The sequence below is a fragment of the Copadichromis virginalis genome, linkage group LG12 (assembly GCF_057382275.1).
Source record: "Copadichromis virginalis isolate Kocher_CV1m ecotype Utaka linkage group LG12, C_Virginalis_male_GT1.1, whole genome shotgun sequence".
Taxonomy (NCBI): domain Eukaryota; kingdom Metazoa; phylum Chordata; class Actinopteri; order Cichliformes; family Cichlidae; genus Copadichromis; species Copadichromis virginalis.
Genome location: NC_140629.1, coordinates 20311368 through 20336705, shown reverse-complemented (window position 1 = coordinate 20336705; position 25338 = coordinate 20311368). Strand labels below are relative to the sequence as shown.

Sequence of the window (25338 nt, the reverse complement as noted above, 5' to 3'; positions counted from 1 at the left end):
TATAATAAGAGATCACATTTAGATTAGAAAAACACAGTTAATTAGACAGATGAGAAAAGCAGTACCTCGAGGCCAAAACGTTATTTTGAAGCATGGAAGAGGAAGAAAAGCAAAAGGGAAAAAAAGGGATTTGGTTGTGTAACCCAATAATACCTGTGTAGACAGATGATTTTATATTATATACAGTGCTCAGAAAATTCACAAAGCCTTCTGTCAGAAACACAGGAAAACATAAATATTTTACAAAAACTTTATATTGTTATTTACTTACTATTTTTTTTCAGCTTTTGTAAAAATGTTAACTTAAACAACAAAACAAAACAATAATTGTAACACAATAATAATAATAAAAAAATAAAAATAGATTAAAAATATATAATTTTGATTAAACAGCTGGAGAATACTGGTGTAGTTATTTTGGATATTACCAGTACTGTTAATTTATGTCAGCTGTGGGGCATAAGCATTGGGTGGTGCTCTAATAAATTGGTTGTACTGTGTATTATAACTGTTTCTTACAGTCTCCAGTTTGTCAGAAGAATGCTATCAATGGAAACCAATCTAATTTAATTTTTTAAAAATAATCTACATAAGAAATAAACTATGTAATGTAAGGAAAGATCCATCAAATAAAATAAATTAAGTAATTGAATAATAATAAATTAAATAGTCGTAAATTACAATCAGTGATATTTCCATAAGAAAAAAGTTAATCACACATAAGTTAATACATTACAGCAACACGTCAGGGATGTTACAGCTTCATAAATATGAATATTTATCAAAACAGGCTCAACTCATATTTACTAAAAGTAGATTAGTTACTTTCATGTAAAAACAACAACAACAACAAAGGTGGTTGTGAATATCTCAAATGTAAAAGTAACGGGAGCTAAATGGAGAACGAAAAGCGACAACTTTAAAATGCTTTTTTTTTTTCATTTCGACGGATCCACGGAGGTCACGGAATACTTGACCCGTGACCCCGCCCAATGTCAGGGCGATCCCCCCGGAGTAGCGTGTCGCCTACGCAGTTTTATTTTTGTTGATTAGAAAAAAGTTATTCGATTCGGCTGTTCTCACTTTCTGTCTGATTGCGTTTATCAGACGTATTAAACTTTTTCTTTCCTGTAAGACTTGTCTTTAGTTTTGTTTCTCTGCGATGTTCGAGCAGACAATCCGAAATTTCAAAATCAATTTTATCAGGCACGATGGACGAAATAGTTTTTCCAGTGGCGACCAAATCATAGGTCACATCTCTTTTGATCTGACAAAAGAAACAAAGATCACTTCAATAACAACGAGGCTGAAGGGAAACGTGAATGTGCACTGGACCGCCGGAGGAGGTGGAGGGAAACAGGAAACGAGGAAACGTTACTCTGCAAGGCTGGACTTCTTCGACTTAAAAGGAGTTATTTTGCAAGAAGACAGGGGTATGCTGTTACTGGTGCTGTTTGGACGCAGTGATACATGGCAAACAAACAGTCACTGTCTTTGTCCTTTTCTTATAGCTACTCGTGGGACAAAACTTCAACTCGGGACGCATGTGTATCCGTTCACATGTCAGCTCCCACTAGGGTGTGTATGACCATTTAACTGTGAAACACCCACTAGCGTGTGAAGCGTTTTACTCAGGGAGGCATGCTGACAAAAGTCTTTACCCCCTTCCTGATTTCTTAGTTAGTTTGTTTTTTCATCAAACAAATTTTAATAGACAATGATAACCTTTAAAAAAATGCTAAATGCATTTCTATTTGTTAAATCATGAATGAACGGTGAATAGCCATGTTATTTTGGAAAGCTGAGTTTAAGTTCACAAAAAGCACCCAGACCTGATTACTCCCAGACGTGTTGAATGAAGATATCACTAAAACAGAACGTGTCTGACAAAGTCAAGCAGGCTAAAAGATTTAAAAACGAAGTCCAGTCCTCGAGGGCTGGTGTGTCCCCCCCTTAGATCTTCATTAAAAGTGCATTTTGTATTTACTTGAGTTATATTTGTCTGCTATTAAATTTGATTGCCGATTTGAAAAATGCAAGTGTGACAATTATGCAAAAAGCTAAGAAATCAGGAACTGTAGATTTGACTTAAGTAAAGAGCCACTGTTAAAAATGAAGGGATTTTGGTAGATATAAGATAAGAATGGGCCCTTGGTTTTTAAAATCCAAAACCTACAACTTGTGTTGTAGTTCAACCTTTTGATTCATTAACATAATGCTTACTTTTATTGTTTATTGTAAAACTGTTGAATTTGTATGCGCCTGAATCACTTTTTTTTCTATCTTTTCTATTATTTTGCATCCCAGAAACTTCCCATCGTCCTTTCATGGGGTTCACGGAAAAATAGCATATACCTTGACAGTGGGCATTAATAGACCGTGGCGTATGTCCAAGGACTTTGTGACAGAGCTTAAGTTTGTAAACCACATTGATACCAACCAGCCAGGGTTGAATGTAAGTGGTGCATTTTCAGATGAATCAGCTGAGGAGTCCTTGTTTTTGTTGCAGTGTCTGCAGTTTCTCTGTAATCAAACTGATATTTCTCACAGGCCTCCCTAAGTACACCTTGTTCGACTAATTGTCCCAGGAATCCTTTTAAGTGAACCAAAATTTGAAATTACTTGCCACACCTATGTTTTTCCTGCATTCACAACTCAATATGTTGACTTTGAAAAAGCTCTGCAACCCCAGGTTTGCTTTGTTGTACTTTCATTCAACCCTATGGGAGCAATTATTGTACAAGAATGATTCAGAGTTGTCTAACTGCATTTAGAGACAATTTACATCTTTAAAATCTGATTATGTTCCAGTCGTAACCAACACAGACTGAATGACCACTATTATATTGAACCTTGTATTGTGCTTCAGTTGTTCATGTTCTCAGACGTATTTTTCGAATAAATGGACACAAACCAGACTGTACACAAGCTCTCACTTCTAATAAATGAATCCCACCGAGGCTCTGAGTAACTATGGGACCAAAAGTGATGAATTTAAGATTTTTGGGGTTTTTTTTGTTACTGTAACTATAGCAAATGTTGGATATGTTTGGAGTTTTATACGGTTCCACCATGCAATGCCAAAGGAACCTGAGCTGCTACTGCAAATATGCAGTGAAACAGAGAATGATGGGATTGCTCCATTTCTTCATATTATTCTAAAGCCATTGTTTGATTGATTTGGTCCGCTGATGCTCATTTTGTGCAACTTTTTCTGCATAAGAGTAATAAATAGGTGTTGATTTCTCGTAATCCCAAAACCAAAACAGTGTAGTATTGGTATATTACACTTTTTTTTTTTTTTTTTTTAATCTGTGGCACTATCAGTGTGTTGTTTTTCTGCAGGCGCCACTCTCAGGTTCAAACAGCGTGACACCGTGTAGCTTGTGGTGTAACTCCAGTCCCGTCACTCTGACAGTTAGTGTAGCGACGAAAGCTTTCACCCCTGGTATGGTTTCCATCCATCAGATAATCGTTTTATCTGTATAATCAATAATAATAGCTAAGTTTGAAGAATTTGATTGAAATAACTTGCCACTTTGTCTTTTCTTCCACTAGGCGAAACAGTGAAAATATTTTGTGAATTTAGTAACCCTTCATCTAAAACAGCTACTCCGAAGGTGAAGCTGCAACAGAAACAGACTTTCTACACCCACAGTAAGCGCAACAGGAAGATGGCTATCAAAACTTTGGCGTGTGTGTCAGGAGAACCTGTTGGTGCTCAGGTTTCTTATGTACGCACTGAGATCATGCTCGCTATTCCCTCGTCTGCATCTTTAACCATCTCAGAGTGCAGCATTCTGGTTGTTGATTACATTATTGAGGTTAGTACCTGTGATGGGTTGAGAAGTCATGGATGTATTGATAATCCAGTTTACCTCAGCTGTTCAGACAGCAAAAGCCTGTTTGGATCCATTTCTTTTTTTATTCATTAAAATCTAATGAGCTTCTGTTTTTTGTTTCCTGCAGGTTAAACTCCACGTAGGAGCATTGGATGAGGTCGTTGTGCTGTTTCCAATCATCCTGTGTGATACCCCCGTGCAAACTTATCCCCCAGTGTGATTGTAAGTAAAATTTGTTTCTACTATTACAAGATAATAATACATGATGCAGAATGGTATGATGTTGCATTGGGGGTGGCCTTTTTTCCACTTGTGAGTTTTAAATGTTCACAGCTTAATGTCGATTTAATATTGTATTAAAATGTCTCCCTTTTGGTCAAAATGCAAAACATCATCTGTGCACCGCAGTCTTGACGAATAAGGCAATAACAATAACTTGGGGAAGAAGAATTATGCATTGTCATGAAAAAAAAATCTGTGTTCACAGTACTCAGGGGTTAATCTGACAGAATTCATTGAGGCATTTAAACATTTACTCTTCAGTGTTGTCACAGTATGCTGTGTGTCGATTAGAGAGCGATAAGGACCCATAGTTTCAGACACAGATGGTAGAGCTTCATAGAAAAAGGTGAGCCATTTATTTGAATTGGTACAAAGTTCAATAAACAAAATAACAAAGCCCAAAAATTAATAAAAACATAAATCTAGTAAGACCATGAAGATATTCAAAAAACAGAAATCAAAGGAGAACACAGATGACTCAACAATGATGAGACTGTATATACATACAGGGGCTTGGTTAGGAATTGAGGATGGCAATGAGGAGATAATTAAGACATTTAAACACAAAGCAAAGCTCACAACAAGACACAAGAGGAAGCGAGTTAAATAGTTCGAATAGCAACATAATGGTTTGATTCCATCCCTACAAACCTGTTAGTTGTTTTTTCTCAGTCTAACTGTAAATAAACTCTGGAATTAATTGCAAACCAAATTTTAATCTTAACTTTATAGACAATATTTTTTGAACATATTTTTTTAAAGAAATTAGTGAATGTATTTTATTTCATAGCACATATACCATGAGAAAAATCTACTTTTACCTCAGCATTGACTTACAGCGAGCATGATATTTTCACAAGCTTTTCATTTTTCCTTTGTGCAGCAACACAGGGTGTTTTTGAGGATCCACATGGAGCATATCACCACTGCTCTTCCTACACGTGTTACTGTTCATATGCCATTCATATGTTGATGACATGCAGTTGTACATGTTAATTTCCTCTGATGACCTCGATGCATCTTTCATTTTATCTTAACCATTTTTTTTTACCTGTTTACCTTTTTACTTTAAATGACTTAGATACTGTTTGTGCTAGAGACAAATTGTAAACAGTTTACAGTTTCTTTTAGTCTGCTTCACAGCTTCCTGATATCTGGTGTATTGTAAACGATACACCAGATATCCCTGTAAACTGGGATATCTGGTGTATCATTGAAGCACAAAGCATTCACAAGCTACTGCTGTCTGATCACCGATAGAAAAATCAGAAAAATTGTTTGATGAATTGGTTAATGAAGATGATACAGCTTATCACCATTTGAGTAGGCATAAATAATTAAAATATTTTGCCAAATATGACTGGCTATACTAATTATGTGTTACCTTAACTTTACATTTTCATGTTGATAGTAGATTGAAGTAATACACTCAAAATCCTTTCAATAGTCAATAGAGCACCTTTATGCTTGTGTTCCTAGTACGGCGATGACTTACTCATTTATTAAATCCCACTAAGGCCTTTAAGGTCATCAGGCAGAGGTCTTGTAACAACACTCAGAATAAGATCCAAATCTGGTGCGGGTGGTTTCAGCACTCGCTCTTACAGAACTTCAAATATATTCCCACACCTGTGTCAGAAAACTGTGTATATTTGTATGCTTTTATGTGTCTGTATGTGTGTTTATGCTTGTTGTACAGTTTATTACATGTGTTATGTGTTTTGAGTGTTGTGTTTGATGTACATCAGGTTTATGCTTTATAATCTCATATATGCCACTTTTAAAAAAATCATCCCTACAGCCGTCTGTTACCAATTTTCACGTTATTGTGAATGTATTTGTATAAGGTGTGCTGTACTGCAAAGCTGCCATGGTGCGCACTGGCTAGACGCGACGTCACGAGTCACAGCGTATATCACTGCATTCGGGTGAAGGTCAATAAGTTTTGGTGTAAGTTTAATAAAATCCTTGACCTTTCCATCTCTGAGAAAATATGTGGTGGCTGTCAGAAGTTTAATAAATCATACTATGGAGTTTCTAACACTAAATTTTCATGGAGAGAGCCAGTATAGACTGCAAGACTGGAGGAGAATAGCCAGGTAAAGGATGTTAAAACTGGAAAGTCTTAGAATTGGAAATCTTTCTTTCCATCTACATGATGTGAATAGTCTGTGGCGAAGTTTTTCATCATAGTGACTGAAGAAAAAGGAGACTTGTGTAACAGTGTCATAGTCCAGTTTTGGACAAATTATCAAATTTATAAATTTATATGTACATATTCACAAACGCTGCATGTTATATTGTCATCATTTGCATTTCAACTGTTTATAAAAATAAAAACAATTAGTAGAACACGTGTGTGTGTGTGTGTGTGTGTGTGTGTGATGTATTTCTTACTCTTAAAGATGATGTGGTGTATCTTGATGGTAATATTTGGGCCAATGATTAGGTCAGTGTATCTACAAGTAATCACTGTAACATTTTGCCTCTTGGGTCTTTGTGATGCTGGCAAGAAGGGATACTCATAATGTGGTCATCCCAGGAGACATCCAATCAGAAGATAGCCTGCTTAAAGGGAGGGTTGTCTACACAGTAGAAATAATAGATTTTACTGCTTATAAAGATTATTTTTAACTTTGAATTAAGCAAAGGAACTCCAGTGCAAAGTTAGAATAAGGAGCTTGTTAAACAAAGATGGATGGGAAAACTACCAAAAGTGGCTTAAGAGTCGGGATAAAGTCTGGATGGATTTGATTCGAACGAGCAACTGTATTTCAAATATATGCTTAGAAAGTTTATTGTACCTGTAAATCAACATAATATTTAAACAAAGTGGACTCAGCAGAAAAGGTTTCACTTCTTTTTATTTTATTCTGTCTGATTTCACTCATTTTCTTTGTGCAACATTTTCATTTATTATGACTAGAACAACATCAGTAAACAAAAAGCAGTAATGAAGCCACTCAATTTAAATCGTGGGAATTCAAAACAAAAACAAGTTTGTCTCCGGAAAAAGAGGCACATGCAACGAAATGTTTAAGTTCAAAAAGAACAAGCCTGCGTGGTTCACAACTACTATTGTCAGCATCATGGAGCTTTTATTTTGCCTTTCTTAGGTTTTAGGTAAAAAGCTGACAGGCCACACTGCTTTTAAATGTAGTATTTAGCTCTTAGTGAATTTGCATATCAGTGCTAGTCAAATTAACAACAACAGCAACAACAAAACTATGCATAAATCAGTACATTCTTAGGGAAGCATGATTTATTGGGGTCATATTGTTTAATTATTAATTAAACCCAAGTATCTATCAGCAAATTCCTTCCTCATCACCTGCTCATAAAACCTCCATCCTCTCCGTCTCACGTATCACTTTATTGTACCGGTAGTACTGAGTAGGATGTTATGCCAAATAATATTAAGACCTCCTCAGCGGGATATAAGCCCCAGAAATAAAAGCAATTCTTTCAACAATAGTGATTTTCTGACAGGATAAATTACAAATGGGCTGTCACAAGACTGCAAAATACACTCAAGACAAACTTTATCACTGAGGAAGGTCAGGATAAGTAAGTTTTTTTGTTTTTTTTGATTGATTGATTTTATTTTGGTTTTTCTTGCATTGTTCATTAACTAGTACAGGACCATAGTATAGGGCCAATATTATTGCAGCTAGAAAAGTGATGTACTTATTCATATTGAGGAATAAAAAAAAATAGGGGTAGTACATTGTTTTTTTCATTTTCAAAAGTGACTGTACTTACTTTTTTGAACCCTTGCGTTTTCTATGCATTGTGGTGTGTCCACCTTCATATGCTATCAAACTTATCAAAGTATATTGAGGCAAACTGTAAAAATAAGCCAAAGCCCTGCTCCACTATAACAGTTTAGTCTTTTGCTAAATGGTTGCAAGGCAGTGTGATGGCATAATAATAATAAAGTAGGTGAAATGAAAATAACGTAATGCTTTTATAAGGTTTTATAGATCCTTTTTGGTCTTTCTTTGTCTTTCATTTTTTAAAATTTGTATTACAAAATCATTTTTCTTTTTCTTTTGCCTTTCTGGTATTTTGACAAAACTAGTCTACACGCTAAACATATTCTTACAGTTTACAAAATCAGACCCTGACTGTTGTAAGATGATCTTTTTTTCCCAAGACGTAAATGTAATCCTGTCCTATTCAAACTAGTAGCACAAATAATACAAGGAAGACTTACTAAATTTGTTTCCTAGTTTGTCCTCCTCATGGTGGAAACCGTCCTTCAGTAAAATTAGCAAACCACAGTGACAAGAGCAATCCAAGAGTCTGTTTATAAGCCTTTCTTTAATGAGAAATGAAACGCTCTTTAAATGACTGCTTTAGTTCCCAGTCAGGCTGCCATGTCTGCCCATTCACCTTTCAAGTCCCTTCACAGTGAGTTGTCTCTGAAATGTATCGGGAAAAACTATTATTACCACAGACTTTAAGGATTAACACTTTCAAGTGTGTTCTCTCTTTTCTGAAAGATGTCCTGTCACTCACCCAGTTTGATTTGTACAGTTTGTGGTCACATCTCACAAAGAGCTGACGTCCTCCTTCAAGGGGAAAGGCTTTGTATGAAGTGGAGGCAAATCTGAGCTGCTTGATGAGAAAAGACAGCAAAGCAAAGGCAGTTCACTCTCATCCATGGTACCCTTACAAACTGCCAGACAATGCACCCCCACTGAGCAAACTCAGTGGGGGTGCATTGTACATGCAATATTAATACTGCATGTAACCAGTTTGTGATTTTCCTGTAAGACTCCACAGCCAAGATAAGATTTCAATTCAGTTCAGTTTTATTTATACAGTGCCAAATCACAATAACAGTTGCCTCAAGGTGCCTCAAGGTGCTTTATATTGTACAATAATAAAAGATCAAATTTATTTATTTAGTGCATTTAAAACAAAAACTGTTGAGCAAGGTGCTGTACATTTAAGATAATCAAAAGAGATAAAAAGATACAAGGAAAACAGAAAACCCCAACAATTGTATGACCCCCTGAGCAAGCGCTTTGGTGACAGTGGGGAGGAAAAACAGGAAGAACCCTCTAGCAGAACCAGGCTCAGGGAGGGACAGCCACTGGGGCTGCGACTGATTGAGGTGATTGGAGGAAGACTGCACAAAAGACATGCTGTGGAAAAGAGTCAGCGAATAATAATAAGTAATGATTAATGCAGAGAGGTGTAGAGACGCACTGGGATCGAGAAAGACGACTGAGGAAGATATGAAGATGAAGCGCTTCACATCAGGATCAGTGACCATGGATGTTGCATGTTGTCCACGCACAATCTGTTATCTCCGTGTTGGTGTTCTTCCTGCATCATCATCAACATTGCAAATGGCCAGTGATGTTGTCTGAGCTTTCAATTAGCATTAGCCGAGAAGTTAGCTAGTGCATTTGAAAATTATCACTGGCAAACCCGCTAGGAACACAAGTAACTTAAATTTTGCTAACAGCAAACCTAACTTGATAATATACTTATTATATTGTATAAATTATTAAAGAAAACACTTAAACTGCTTATCGCTTGCTCCAGAAGTGAGGCTTTTCTATTGCAGAGCTGTGGCATCACAACAGGTAACTTTACAAATCCCTTTGTACATGTTTGAGCCTGAATCTGATCCCACATATGCGAGTGAACACAACAGAAGTATCCTGCAGCAACAAAGATTACAGCCAAAAATCTCAGCTTAGTAAACGATTCACTCATTACCTGCTTACTGTGGGACATGTGCCTTTTAGAAAATCTGTTAATAACACACATGAAAATTTTATGTAGGAGGCTTTCTTTACATTAAATACTTGCTTCAGGCCATTCAGCTATTTTTGTGTTGGATTGATTTTAGTACTTTTTAGTGCCAAAACAGTCATAATGTCAGTAAATATGGACTTCAATGCAGGACTCACTAACAGTTTAACAGGTGAGTGCACTCTTTAAAGGGGTGACGCAGTGATTTCTGCTGAAGAGGAGAGATCAAGCTAGAGATGGGTGAGGGTTACTTTGATTGCATGAAGTCATGTAGTCTTGGATTGATTACTACAGCAAGTTGAGGGGAGAGAAGGCTAGAGAGGCAGGTGGGTGACAGGGAAGTGTTTCTCTTTTAGCATAAGTAAACTAGCTCAGGGATTCAGATGAGTAGGATTTGTAGGAGTCAGCTTGAGTTTTTTCCAGCGACTATAACACCAAACGACTAGTCGGCAAGAGGAGAGAGAATAAATTGGTAGCCTTGTGTTGCAGCACCACCACTGAGCAGGCAATGATCTGGCAGAGAGTGCAGGTTCTTTAAATACTGCAGATTAAACGAGCTGATGGCACGGATGATCTCAGGAAAAAGCTGAGGAGCCAGCTCACTCCAAACCTGAGAGGAAAAAGAAGCAAAGACAGAGAATCTTCTATTGTCCAATTTTACTGAGCCCATGCAAATTATGGTTTTAGTTTCCTGTTTTCTCTGATTTCGAGAAAAGTAAGACTTACATTTAATCTTTTTTCCACCACAGGTCTATCTGTATGTGAAGTATGCCTCAGGGCCAGAGATCAAATTCACCATATTTAAATTTCACTTTAAAAAAATGATCAAAGCTTTCCTTGTTTTCTGTTTAAACTCATGTTAAAATAGAAAATACCTAATCTCAGTACACTCTTTCAGAGCATCTTTCAGAGATTGTCTCAGATAATGTAAAGATTGTGATACCAATAGACTGCACTGTAAATAGTAAACAAAAGAACTATGAGTTGAAACAGCATGACCCGCATTATTTTCAGGCTTTGAGTGTCTGTTTATGTTTTTGTGTATGTGTTCCTGGAGATATGTAGCTGGAATGATTGTAGCTCAAATAGATTATTCGCTAATGGGAGATCAGTGGTTTGAACTTCCTTCAGTCCAGTATACTAATTACAATTTATGCCAAATAAATGACTTCACTGGAAGGAAACTTCTCTAAGTGGTCTGGAGTTCAACAACTCCCACGTTATCTGGGACTAGCTGCCATGGTGAATTAAGCTCATGAGCAGCGCCAGAGTGCTGCTCTCAGTTGAACAAATAAAGAATTTTACACCATATGTATATATATTTTGAAAAACTGCTTTAAGACAAAATGAGGTCAAAGGTTGATGCTGAATCAACCTAAGGAAACATAAAGAAAAATTTCTGGTCAACATTTTCTCCAAGCCAACGTTAGAGGCTGGTGGGGAGTTGGGATTTGCTCCTACAGTAGGTAGGTTGCGTCTTTTTGTTCCAGATAAAAAATGGCTAATGCTCACTTGCTATTAACATTATTTTCAGAACAGAAACATTCTTTTATTATTATCTCAATGATGTCACCCCCTTACAGTCCATCATATGCAGACTTTTAGAACCATTTTAATTAGTGCTAGCATTAAGGTGATCTAATGTAGTATTTGCATAAATTAAATAACACACACGAACTTCAACTAAAATTTGATGCCTGTGTTTGTTATCAGACTAGTTGAGCTTGCTGTTGTGCTACTGTGCCCTGGTTGTAAATATGCTGCAGTCCATCTTATTTCCCATAGAGGGCAGCAGCGTGCAGGTTTAAGGATGAAAAGGTGCAATTTAGCAGTTTACCTCTTACCCAAAGACACAGAACTCAGGGCGCTGTACATGAGCAGTCTCTGTTTGCCACTTTCCCTTCATGATCCATAACTAACAACTAACATAACAAATAATTAAGATGAAAAGTGTGTAACAATCTGCAGTGGTAGACAGAAATGACATCTCCTATATTACATGTAATGAAAAATATATATTGGTATGTTGGTGTGGTTTTAAAGTTCCCTCACTTTTTGGTTTCTCAGCATCCTGTAGTCTGCAATTACTTGCTGAAATCAAATATACAGGATCAATATTAGTCTCTTTACAAGTTTAATACAGGATTAATATTAATATTCACAACCTGCTGACATCCTTATAGTATTTTCAAACTGTCAGAGGACAAACCAGATCATCAAGGCACACCACAATAATTGAAAATAATATAGTTATATTGATGTGAAAGTTCAATGATGTTTGCATCAAATCAGGTGTATGATATGTGCAATGAAATGGCATGCAGTATAATAAGTAGTACACTCAATTGTCATGTGCTATGATGAGTCGAGTTTAGTCCAGAAAGCATTAGAAGAAAACACAGTTGAAATATATTATTCATCTCTTTTGTAAAAAGACAAGACCTTAAAAAATCTCAAATAAGAAGAATAAAGATTTCATTTTGGCTACACTCTGTAACACTACCTTTAAATACTTCATATTTCCCTGGAGTATTTCCACTGTGTTTAGTCACATGACCCATGCTTGGGACTGTAAAGTTTAACACACCCACAACAGGTGATTTAGGAATATCACGTGCTACCACGTGCTGTGTGAGTAATGCTGTTTACATGTACACGTGGTAACAGTGACCTCATTGAGGAAACTGCATTATTTCAATTTCATCATTCATTCACTTACAGAAACAGCATGCTCATATTTCATACATCATACATATCATTTCTTTCCTAAAACATTTCTATAGCGGCCTGCTTCGGAAGGTCTTCATATGCATGTCTCGGGACAGATTTTGTCAACCTGGTAGAACAGCGTTTTTGCCATATCCGCTCACACAGCTTTTCAGATTTTTAGTTGAGATTAACTCCAGGCCAAGTTTGAATGTGTTAGGTGAGGTCCTACATACAGCTCAGACTAGACAGATTACAGTTCACGTAAAAAATAAACAAATAAACAAACAAGCAAACAAACATAGCTCAAGAGTAGAGGGCTTGGGTGTGGCTTTCCCAAAGAAGACAATTTGTGTAGCTGGAGTGGCTGATGAATAGAAACAAACGGGTAAACATTAAAACATGCGTGAGACCAGATTTGTCCATAGGGCTTGACCATAGACTAATTAATGAGGATTTTATATTTATTTATTTTTAATAGCCTTACCTAGATGCACTTTCCTTTTAGTAAATATTTAATATTTCCCCAGTTCAATCACATGATCATATATATTGCTCAAAGTTTTCCAACAATCCCACAACAGGTGGCCCGGGAGAACCACGTGCTAGCACTTATTTAGGTCCCTGTGGTTTAATTATTACCAAAGTTCTTTGTAAGATGACTCTCGTCATGAGATAGAAAACCTCGCTGCTCACACTTAGCTGGCACTAGAGCAGGGCGATATGGCCAAAAATATTTATCACGATATATATTTGAAAATTTGCGATAACGATATAACTGACGATATAATTGATGCGAGACAAAATACAACTCCACAACATTACTAGCGCAAAAAGACAACCTTCCATTTATTTTCACTTAAACAAGAAGCTGGTTTTTATGTACATTAAAGCTTTATAAAAATGTAACAGTGCAAATGCAAATTCCTTGCTGAAAGTTTAACCAAAAGGCATTTCCAGTAGAAATGGGCTGACATATCCTGAGCATAACCATGTATAATATCCACTGAAGTTAAAAAGAGGTGCTTTGCAACATTAAACTGCAGTGTGCAGTACGTATTTTTCGGACCATAAGGTGCACGGGATTATAAGGCACATTAAGCGAAACAAAGCAGTCAGATAAATCAAACTTTATTAAACTCATTCTTCTTGCTTCCTCCAATTCTGTACCATTGATTCATTAATGTTGAATTCTCTGGCAGCGGCTCTATTCCCATGTTGTTGCAGTATACTAATGACTAACCTCGTATTGTGGACGGATTATCTCAGTTGTTCTCCTGACTGAAGATTGGTCCTTTTACAGCATCCTGCCATGCGATTGCATTTGTCTCTAACCATGAGGAACCTTAACGTTAACTTTTATAAGTGGAAAAGTGTTAGTGTTCGTCCTCCAGCTTCACTGTTTATGTTATGGTAACATAGCTGTGTCGCTAGCGATCACGTAGCACATCATTATATACCAGCTAGCCCAACTACAGTAACCCTACAAACGTCACTGCTGTTTAGTTTTCTGTCTTCATTTATGTTGGAAGTGATAGCAGAGCTGTACGTTTGATTTTTTTCAGAAATCTCTCAGTCAGAACATGCTATATCATGCTTAAGTAACTAGCGAAACTAGCGAGCTAACTTCTGCTAGCTTCCTGCTAGCTTCTAACTCCGTTAAATGTAATACATTTTGTTTTCATGGATGCCTGGAAGTTAAACTTCATAGTTACACCTGGTAAAGCAGCAATGCTGATCGTTTTATTAAAGATGAAAGAATTTAGACAGTTTTTAACTCTTAGTGATGCTGCAGTGTTCGTTTGACCTGAAGTATACGGAGTTTAGGACCCAGATTACTCCCAGATTTAAGGGCATCTTAGTCCGACAAATACGACAATAACGATGGCCGCTTGCATGTTCTGCAAAAAAATGTGCTTTGTCGTGTATCTGACGGACAAACACCAAACCAGTTCCACATCACGGAAGTTGCACCATTTTTACAAACCAATTCTGGTTCATCTGTTTCACTCAACAATCGGCCATGTGCGTATGAAAACAAAGGCACTGCGCATGCGCGTTTTACTCATATTCTATCGCGATATTTCATTTTCCTATCGTTGCCTAACATTATACCGGTATTACCGTGAACGGTATAATATGGCCCAGCCCTAGCTGGCACTTGCTGTTTTTGTAGCACTGTGCAGCGTTTGATAGCGTTATGCCAAATATTATTAAGAGCTTTTTAGTGGGATATGATCCCATTAACAAAAGCAATACTTTTGCTAGTGGCGATTATATTACAGGACAAAATACACTGGAGTTGTCACAGGAATGCAAAATACAGTCACTCTTTGTAAAGCTGAAGGGAAAGGCGGAAAAACCGTCATAACCTTTTACAGCAAAGACAAATACTTCACCATCAAGCAGTTTGTCATTCAGGAATCTCAGGGTAAGTACGCTTATGTCTTTCAATGAACCCCCAAAATGAATCAAAGCACCCCCAAAGATTTCTTACTTTTTTGACAATATTTGCTGTTTGTGTGACACACTACTAAAAATATAAAAAGCATACAGTGCTTAATTGAGACGGAACATTTTAACAACAAAAGTATAGATACCCTCCCCAAATGGTTTGTTCCAGCTCGGCTCTCCCCTGCTCTGGCTCTAGCGTCCTTTCTGCCAGAGCGATGGTGGCTGAGATGCAGCGGAGCTGAGGTGTGAGTGCCTGGCTTAAAACAGGACATATTAGCTGCATTTAACCTTCAGTTACTCTTTATATAGTTGGGTAGGAGTCAGACCATGTTTCTTTTTAGCTGAAAAACTTTACACCCAGGTAACCTACAGTGTTGAAAACGTGTTTTCCGACATGTTCGCTACAATCCGTCCTACTGTGTAATAAAATCAGCGACATTTGACCGCCCTGTTGCTCCCATTAAAATTTATACAGCCAATTTAAAATCTAAAACTTTAAATTGCTTGAAAGTACACTGAGAGAGGACTTTCTTATTAGTGATCGTAATAATATATTTTTTTCATCTAATTGAATACAGTCTATTTGTGATTATCATTCCAAAGAGGGAGAGAGGATAGATGGGAACGTGAGGAGAAAGTACAAGGTCAGGAAGAACCAGGTAAGAAAACAGACAGGGAACAGTGACAGGCAAAACAGAAACTGTTAAACTGCTTGAGAGACTTGACCACCAAAAAGTGATAGACAGATTTTCCAACCTCAGGGTGAGGCGACATAGGTTAAAATAAAATAAAAAATCTGCAGAGCCATAGTAGTATCTGCAGTAAAGATCTTTTCATACATTGTATACATTGTTGCCTCCATTTTTATAATTTTTCTATCAATATTTTGTACATTTCAAGGACTCTATTTTTGGAGTGTATTTTTATGTATCTGTATTATACATACACATTAAAAGTGAATCTCTGTCCAAAAAATGCCCTCAGTTTACTTCTTACTCACTATGATCATCATTCATAATTTTCCCCCAGTAATTAAGGTTAGGATATGTATTTTTTTATTCCAATCCCTTCTTCTTTTGCAGCATTTAAATAACCTTTATCAGATTTGATGGTTTTGTTACAGACTTTTGCTTTTCTTTCACAATTGTGGGAATTAACTTGTGTTAAAATTTACAAAACAGTGATGTCGTGTTTTTTTGACAAGGACCCAAGCACAGAGAGACTTGATGAATTTAAGAATCTTATGATTTAATAAAGAAATTTGCAGACTTGCACAGAGATGGTAAAATTATGATGACTGATAACGGAGATGAAGACAACAGATGATGAGGACAGGAAGGAACAGGGGTTTAAATGCACCAAAGAGACATCCAGAGGGAACTCTGTACAACTGGAGACATTTAAGGATGCAGGGACTGACAGAGACAGGGTCTCAGCGTGACGAGTAAAGATTATCTTGCCTGGCTGAGCAGCTCTCTGGGTGCTCAGCACCCCCCAAAGCTCTGATCCTAGAATCGCCCCTGCCTGCAATCATATTTTTTTTCTTGCAACTTTAATTACCGTGCAAGTCAACCCCCAATAATTACTTATTAAAAAACTATTATTATAAGGATAAGCACTCTTGAGTGTTTTCAATTTTTCCTTAAATGATATCCTGCCACTCACCCACTTTGATTTGTTAATAGTATTGTCCTGTCTTACAGAGAGCTGCCCTCCTCCTTCAGGGGCTCACATGGAAAGATTGTGTATAGATTGGAGGCAAATCTGAGCCACTCAGTGAGAAAAGACAGCAAAGCAAAGGCAGAGTTCACTCTCATCCACAAAGGAAACCTTGATGGAGAGCTTATGGTACCCTTACAAACTGCTATATGTTACACTCCTGAATTAACACTGCATGTACATAAATTGTGATTTTCTTCTCAGACTCTGCAGCAAAATATGACTGATAAGAAGATGAACCTCTTCACATCAGGATCAGTGGCCATGGATGTAAGCATTCCAAAAACAGCCTTCCTCCAAGGTAATTATGACTTGCTCGCAATCTCACATTACTGAAATATACATTCACTCCACAGGGAATCTTTTTATGACTGAGGATAGACTATGATGACAGATAAGGCATGTAGTGCACATGTTGGTTAAATGTGAAATGTGTTATATTTTTGCAGAAATATAGAAAATCTTAAAACCTTTGCGAACTCATTCCTGCAAAGATCAAACAGATGATGACACAGCTTAAACTCTTAAAAGTTTGCAGTACTGAAATCCACAGCTCCACAGCTTTGTATGCAGCATAACATCAATGTAATTATATTGTAGGACAGAACTTTAACCTGATGTTGTTGTTTTTCCAGGAGAAGACATAAAGGTCATGGCTTCAGTTCAGAACAAATCCTCTCGTGACATTAAACTCAAGTACTGTCTCTACAGAAAGAACAGCTACTTTGCAAATAAGAAAAGGAAACTTGAAACAAAAGACATCCTGAAAGAGGAGGGTGAAGCCATCCCACAGTCAGTCACCAGACAGTCACCAAGATCATCACCGTCCCTTCCACCATCATCAAATTAGAGAACAGACTCCGGGTGAATAGGCCTATTTCATCTTCCTGAAAGTATTTCCCAGGCCTTGTTAATATCTTTATTTAATCAAGTATGCATTACGAGTCTAATAAGCACTGACTCTTTCTAGGTCCATCTGGATGTGAAGTATGCTTCAGACCCAGAGATCAAGTTCCCCATAATCATCCTGCCTGCTTTAGAGGGGTCTGATAAGCAGCAGTCATCTGACTATTCAGCCAGTGGATTTGAAGCATCTCCAAACTCTGACTTTCCAGAAGGGACAAGCTTTCTACAAAATCCAGCTGCCCCTGGAGTTGATGGCTTACCACCTTCCTGTGAGACATATGACATGTACCCCTCCCTGAACAGTTCAGACAGAAAGTCCTAGAAGCTCGGCTACAGATTTGGAGGGTACTGGGCTCTTTTTATTTTTGATTCTGATTTAAATATTCTGAATAGCTCAAGGAAGTAACACGATGTGTTACAGAGATGATATGAAATCTATAAAAAATCACTGTATATAGCCACTTATAAAAACATTTATTCCAGACATTACTTAGTGCCTCAGAGAAAATGTATATTTTCATTTATTTTATCAGTGTGATGATAGAAGATTTCCATGACCGAGGCGTATTTTGATACATTTTTAACAGATGGATTTTTAAATATCAAATCTTTGCCACTCAGTGCATAAATATCTTTATTGCTGTAGAGTAGAACAGGGCCAGCAGGAGCAGATTCTGTGAATCCATAAAATACACTCATTGAATATATTTAATTATAATTATAATATTTTTAATATTAGTTCGTTTTAAGTTTTAAAAAAGATGTAGTCAGGCTTATTTGAGCTTTTTTTTTGTGATCTAATGTTTTGTTGGGAAGCACTGTGTGATGTTTATCTTGAAAGGTACTATTGAAGTAATCCTTTTATTTGGTCTACAGCATTAATACACAGAGCTAATTTGTTCTAAATATATGGATTTATAAATTTCACTTTATATGCTGCGGTATATTGATGCTGATGGGTATTGAGGTTTAAGAAAAAATGTGTTTGTACTGTTCTTCAAGTACTGTTTATGGGAAACTGATAAATAGCCCATAACAATAATCCTAATGCTGAGATTGTTTCTGAGACATCCACATGTCCACAGCAAATATACTGAGCCCCACAAATGGGCCCTAGTGTATTACCAGTGTGGAATAAAAAAAAATGTGCATGTAAAAGGAATGTGTATGTAAACAGGTATATGTATTATGAAATCCTTTGAGTGATGGATAAGACTAAAAAAGGCTTTTACAAATGCACTCCTTTAACCAAACACTTTGAAGCTCTGCTCTGGGATGTCTTCATACGACTGTGTCCGGACAGACTTTGCTAACAGCAGCACCACATCTGTGCCAGATACAAACTCAGACCTGGTGTATAACACTTCAATAAAAAAACAAAACAAACGAATGTGTCAAAACTTGAGATATGAGCTGTGCGGGGCTTCCAAAAAAAGGCAACAAGTCACGGAGTCTGAGCCTTGTAGCTGGAGTGGCTAATGAATAGAAACCTGACTGGCCAACAGGTGTGCATGAGAACACAATGGGCCAGATTTGGCCAATGGGCTACGACCACAGAATAATGAGGACTTTTTATGTAACTTTACCTTTAGACACACTGGTATATGGATGCACTCTCCTTTAAGTAAACACTCAACATTTCCAGTGTTTAACCACATGTTTAACTCCATGATCCATGCAAGTCACACCTTATTGTCCATAATGCTATTTGCGCCTACACACACTAGTACGAGGTTAGTGTTTCATAATTTCATTTATAGAAGAACCATGCCTACACATTTTATTTACACAAGATTTAATTACTCTAGCAGACATTTACAATGTTTCTTATCAATAAACATGAATATTTTAGGGCCCTGTGGTTTAATTATTATCAAAACTCTGTGTACTTGCACCTACAAACCCTCCTCATGACACATAAAACCTCTCTCCTCATGCTTATCTGGCATTTACTGTACTTGCAGCTTTGAACAGTGTACTATGTCAAGTAGTGTTAAGAACTTTACAGTGGGATACAATCCCCTAAACAAAAACAAAAGCAACACTTTCAGTAGTGGTGATTATCTCATGGGACAAGTTACATTTGAATTAACTAATGAGTGTGAAGTACAGTCACTCTTTGTAAAGCTGAAGGGAAAAGCTCAAGTGTCATGGACTGAAAATTATGGGGAAACTATTGTGACTTACCAAAGCAAAGAGAAGTACTTCAGCATCAAGCAGTTTGTCATTCAGGAATCTATGGGTAAGCTAATGTCTTTCAATTTAGCACAATGCTGTAATCATTTTAAATCGTGGTATGTTTAATTAATCTGCTACTGTTAACAGAAAAGCTTTTATTTGAATGATCATTTATACAAAAAATGCCTTTTAACTAGTAAGGTTAGTACAATCTTGACCAGCTGATGGCAGCAATAATAGCAGGAATAACATTATCCTGCTCTTCTCTTTCTGTAATTTTCTCTCTTCTTCAGAACTATTTGCAAACCTGCTATTTCAATGAGCAGCCCTTCTAAAAACAGTCACAGAGACAAATTTACAAACCTTCCTTTAATCAGACATAAAAAAAAACATGCTATCTGACTAATTCATTGTTCCTTAGGCAAAAATGATCTTTCCCCTGGCTGCCATGTCTACCCATTCACCTTTCAGATTCCAGTGCAGTGAGTTTTCTTCTGAACAAAATTATTTCCATTGGTGTTCCATATAAACATATTCAAACATGTTTCTTTATTTTCTGTAACAATATCCTTTCATTTAAGTTTCATTGCACCTTTTGTTGCCACATCTTACAGAGACCTGCCGTCCTCCTTCAAGGGCTCATGTGGAAAGATTTTGTACACAGTCGAGGCAAATCTGAACCGGTCGATGAGAATGGACAGCAAAGCGAAGGCAGAGTTTACCCTCATCCAAAAGACAAACCATGATCCAGTGATGATGGTACCCTTACATTGTTGTTGAACAAATACACACATGCACACACAGATTTTCTAAAATTCACCCTTTTTTTATGTTAGAGCCCACAGCAAAATATGATTGATAAGAAAATGAAGCTCTTCTCAACGGGATCTGTGGCCATGGATGTAAGCATTGCAAAAACAGGCTTCTGCCAAGGTAATTTAAACCATTACTGAACCACACAGTCAATCTGCACGTCATTCTAATAGTGGATTACAGTAGAAAATGGCAATAGAACACATTGAAATTCATCTATAGCTGAAACATGTGCAGCTCAAGGTCAATTTGCTCATGGAACACATTTATGGTCTAAAGATAAGATGATATCTAATGTAGGTCACAGGCCATGGAAGTAAAGACTGGGAACTAAATGTGATGTAAATACTTCACTCCTAAACGCATACCAGGAAATGTCCAAATGTAATCTTGGTACATGACCTCAAACCGTCCTCTCCTTGTAGTACTGCTGTCAAACTTTAAACTCATATAATTAAATGCATTTGTCTTCTGTGCGGAATTAATGCAAGTCATTGATTTTGTAATAGTGACACTCGCAACTTAAAAGTTTCATATTTCTGTAACCAGTTTTTTGATTATTTGTAAATTCATGGCAAACAGAGCGTAACGCTCATGTATAACCTGTTATTGTTGTTTTTCCAGGAGAAGGCATAAGGGTCATGGCTTCAATTCAGAACAAGTCCTCTCGTGACATTAAGCCCAAGTACTGTCTGTACAGGAAATACAGCTACTTTGCAAATAAGAAAAGGAAAGTTGAAACAAAAGACATCCTGAAGGAGGAGGGTGAAGCCATCCCACACTCGGCAGGTCAGACTGTCACCAGGATCATCACCGTACCTTCCACCGTGACCACCTCAATCCTAAACTGCAACATCATCAAAGTAGAGTATAGACTCCGGGTGGGTAAGCCTATCTATCTTCACTTTTATGTTGTTCTGCATCAATGGGGTTGCATGGTAATGTTGACTCTTTTTCCACCACAGGTCTATCTGGATGTGAAGTATGCTTCAGACCCAGAAGTCAAGTTCCACATAGTCATCCTGCCTGCTTTAGAGGGGTCTGATAATCAGCAGTCATCTGACTTTTTGACCAGTGAATTTGACCAATTTCCAAATCCTTACATGTCAGGAGGGATGAGCTTTCTACAAAATCCAGCTGCCCCTGAACCTTCTGCTCCACCACCTTCCTATGAGACATATGGGATGTACCCCTCTTTCACAGGTTTAGATAGAAAGCCCTAGAATCTGTAGTGCAGATGTAGTTTTTATTGCTATTTTTTATAATAGCAATTAATTAGGAGCAAGAATAAGAGAATAAGAGTAAGAATAATTGGTAATAGGTTGATTTACAGCTTGATATTCTGGTTTAATTTCAGTCGTTGACCATATTTGTTCCCTTTAAATGTGTAATAGCAGGAATAAAAAAATATTTAATAAATAATCCTCTCATTCCAGAGATTATATATTGTCCACATTAATTATTTTTAATCCATCTGACAACAGAAGACTCACATTTGTGATCTCTGAACTATGACCAGCAACAAGATGCTGTTGACCAATCATGTCTCTGAACACTAAATGTTTGCATTATTTTCCCACTGAGGAAATGCAAGTCACATTACAGGTGTGCTGGAAATAGAACAGTGGACAGTCCTGCACTTTGCTTTTCTGTATAGCCTACTACCATGAAGCATCTAGGAAAATCTTAAGATAAGACCTTGATTAAATGTTTTTGTAGTAACGGGTGGTGTTATTATATTTTTTAACAAATAACTGAGCAGACAGTTGAACACAACAATCTGCAGTGGCTAGTTCCTATACTACGATTAATAAAAATCATACGCACATTTTCTCATGCTTCATCCCTTTTTTCTCAACATACTGTAGTGTCTTTATGGTTAAATGAGTTTTACTTGTGGTATTTTAGCATGATAGAATTTCATCAGCCTGAAACAGTCTGGCTTCCTTAAAAAGCTGTGCTTGCCTCAGAGCAGTTAAAGAAACACCAACGTAAAGTTTAATGCTGCTTGAAGTTATTGTTCCTAAGTTTCCAAGCTTTCTGTTGATTCTGCACTTCATGGTGTTAATTTGTGCTGGGTCATTCTCATAGATATAATGCCACATGTGACATGGCTCATTGTCTTTAATAACTACTGGTAGCAAAACCTGTTAGTTGTGCTCTGCTGCTCACCTTTTTAATTTTTTTTTAAAGAAATTTATTAATACCTGACTTTCTTTTTTTTTGTTTTGGTTCTTTGATTTTGCATTCTTGGTTGAAAGACTCAGAGCGCACATTAGCAGTCATCTAGATCTAGATAGAATAAATTAGGGTGCTTATGTAACAGTCAAGAGCGCAGGGCAAACTAAACCCTTTTGTCTCATTTGGGTGTGAAAGTTCAGGTCACTGAGGAAATTCATTTACGAGCCTAATTACTTAAGAAAATACAATTTTATATGTATGTATGTATGTATGTATGTATGTATGTATGTATATATAAATATATAAATATATATATATATAATTTTATTATCTCTCTCTCTATATATATATGTATATATATATATAAACAGAGGCGGAGCCAGACATTTGAAACACCCGGGGCTTAGCCCAAAAGGGTGGTATGCATGTGGGATTTTTTATTTTTTTTTGGGGGGGGGGGAGATAGAAATGACTGAAAGATTAATTGGCTCTGTTTTGAGTTTTGTTCAAAAAAGAATGACTTCATATAGGGAAAGATATATATCACATGTGCAGGACACCTGAAACTAGTTTTTTAATTAAGCAGCAAGGAAGAACAAGGTCAGGGCTGTATCAGGACACGAGGACTAAACCCCAATTCAACCAGACCCAGAACTGATCCAGAATTAAAACAGGACTACAACAGTTCAAAATCAGGACTACTTGGGATTTAACCAAGACAGAACCAGAATCAGAACTAGATGATAGTAGCACTAAAAATCATCATAGACCTGCACTACACTTATTTTTTAATTCTACCAAAGTCCACTATTTAGATTGAGAAAAGTTTATATAATTATTTAGCCTTGTTGTGCAAACAAGCCTGCATAACTTAATAAATATAGAATCTGAAAAATAGCAAACCTAAAAAGAAACACTAGGTACGAGATACATGAGTACCTATGATATGGTGATACTTTTGGTAAACAACCATTTGGCTAACATGTGTGTCTCACCTGCTCTTGTTCCACCTCTGTTCTGTCCTCATTCTCCTCTCTCTCCCTCTCTGTTCCTCTCTCTCCCTCTTTGTGCTGACAATCATCAAATATACAGATATTTACAAACTCTTCAGATCAAAACACAAACACTTTTTTAATTGCAACATCAAATCAGACTAAATGTTTATTTTTTTAGATTGATAAATATAAAAAACATATTTGTTAACTTTAAGAGTAAAGAGAGAAACTATCTGTATTTCTTAATTGCAAATGGCACCAAATTGTATTCAAACTTGAGCCACACTTATGGAGCTCCACAATTCTTTTCCTGGTGTTTTGGTTGACATCTCTTGATTTTCCCATGTTACAGAAACAGGCTCTGTGTTTTGCCTTATATGCATCCACAGCTGTGCCACCAATTTACTCACATGGACTCTACTAACCTATCAGAAGCTTCTTCAGCTCAGAATGGAATCCTCTGGAGTTTTCTTATTAATTAACAATAAACTTAGTGTATATGTACTCCTAAATTTGATGAAAGTGATAATAAATAGACAGATCTCTCTCTCTTTATTCTGACATTTAACTAATTCAAAATTATATTTCAATATTTATCTAAAGCAAAAGTTTACTCTAAATTGATGTTGTACAGTAAAAATGTTTTATGTTTTCTCCCTAAAGTGTATGTAAATATCTGGTTACAAATGTGAATATCCTGCTGTGTACTGAAATCCCTCTTGTTTTGCATAGAAATATACTGAACAACATACAAAGCATAATATATAAAATAACATTTACCTGAGTTTTTTCTTTGAAAGAAGCCTCTAATGTCCATTCTTATATTTCAGTACATAACTGAAACCGATTTAGTCGGGGAGGGTAAGAACTGAAAATATGAAATAAACACACGTAAGCTAAGACTCTCTAAAAAAAATAGCATTTGTTCGGCTTTTCATTTCGCCATTTGTTGATTCACTTGAAGAGCAAGTAACGTAATATTGGTCAAGTGATCAATTTGATATCAATCTTTCGTGATGCACCGTCATATTTACATTATTTGTACGGTACGAATGATTTGCTTTGGTACCTGGTCAATAGTGATGGGTCGTTCGTGAACGAAATGGCTCTTAGAGCCGCCTCTTTGACGTGAACGACGCGAGCCGACTCCTTATCGCGAGCCATCACATGTTTTTTCCCCCTTTCTCTCCACCTCTCTCTAGCACTTTTTTTCGCTTCACTCCGCACGGGAGCTGTGTGCTTTACGCTGGGAAGAGGGGGGAGGGGCGGTAGTTACACTCAGCACAGGAACAGAGCCAGAGGGAGAGAAAGAGAGCCAGGGACAACAACGTCACATTAGAAAGGTATAGTAATCATCCACAACTATTTTCAGTTGCAGATGATAAAGGATTCAGAAAGTTTATTCATGCAGGTCCATATGACAGAGAATATGCATGTTCTTTTAGTTTTCATATTTTAATTCATATTTAATTGTGTTGTTTTACTTTAAA

At 36.8% G+C, this 25338-nt stretch overlaps 2 protein-coding genes and 1 pseudogene across 3 annotated transcripts; all 3 read left to right on the top strand.

The window, feature by feature from the left end:
* Positions 1-1004: 1004 nt before the first annotated feature.
* LOC146696880 (arrestin domain-containing protein 3-like) lies at positions 1005-6472 on the top strand. Of its 2 annotated transcripts, XM_085475210.1 has the most exons (7): positions 1005-1433; positions 1512-1578; positions 2308-2455; positions 3346-3448; positions 3559-3824; positions 3970-4064; positions 5008-6472. In XM_085475210.1, the coding sequence occupies exons 1-6, from the start codon at positions 1163-1165 to the stop codon at positions 4060-4062; spliced, it is 948 nt and encodes a 315-aa protein (XP_085331336.1). In that variant the 5' UTR covers positions 1005-1162; the 3' UTR covers positions 4063-4064; positions 5008-6472. The 2 variants fall into 2 exon arrangements, with proteins under 2 accessions (XP_085331336.1, XP_085331335.1); XM_085475209.1 differs by having other exon boundaries at positions 1005-1578.
* Positions 6473-8457: 1985 nt separating this feature from the next.
* On the top strand, positions 8458-18003 carry LOC146696879 (arrestin domain-containing protein 3-like; annotated as a pseudogene).
* Positions 18004-19661: 1658 nt separating this feature from the next.
* LOC146696878 (arrestin domain-containing protein 3-like) lies at positions 19662-22506 on the top strand. Its single transcript, XM_085474151.1, has 6 exons — positions 19662-19923; positions 20281-20341; positions 20474-20618; positions 20696-20792; positions 21297-21553; positions 21638-22506. The coding sequence occupies exons 1-6, from the start codon at positions 19662-19664 to the stop codon at positions 21893-21895; spliced, it is 1080 nt and encodes a 359-aa protein (XP_085330277.1). The 3' UTR covers positions 21896-22506.
* The last annotated feature ends 2832 nt before the right edge of the window (positions 22507-25338 follow it).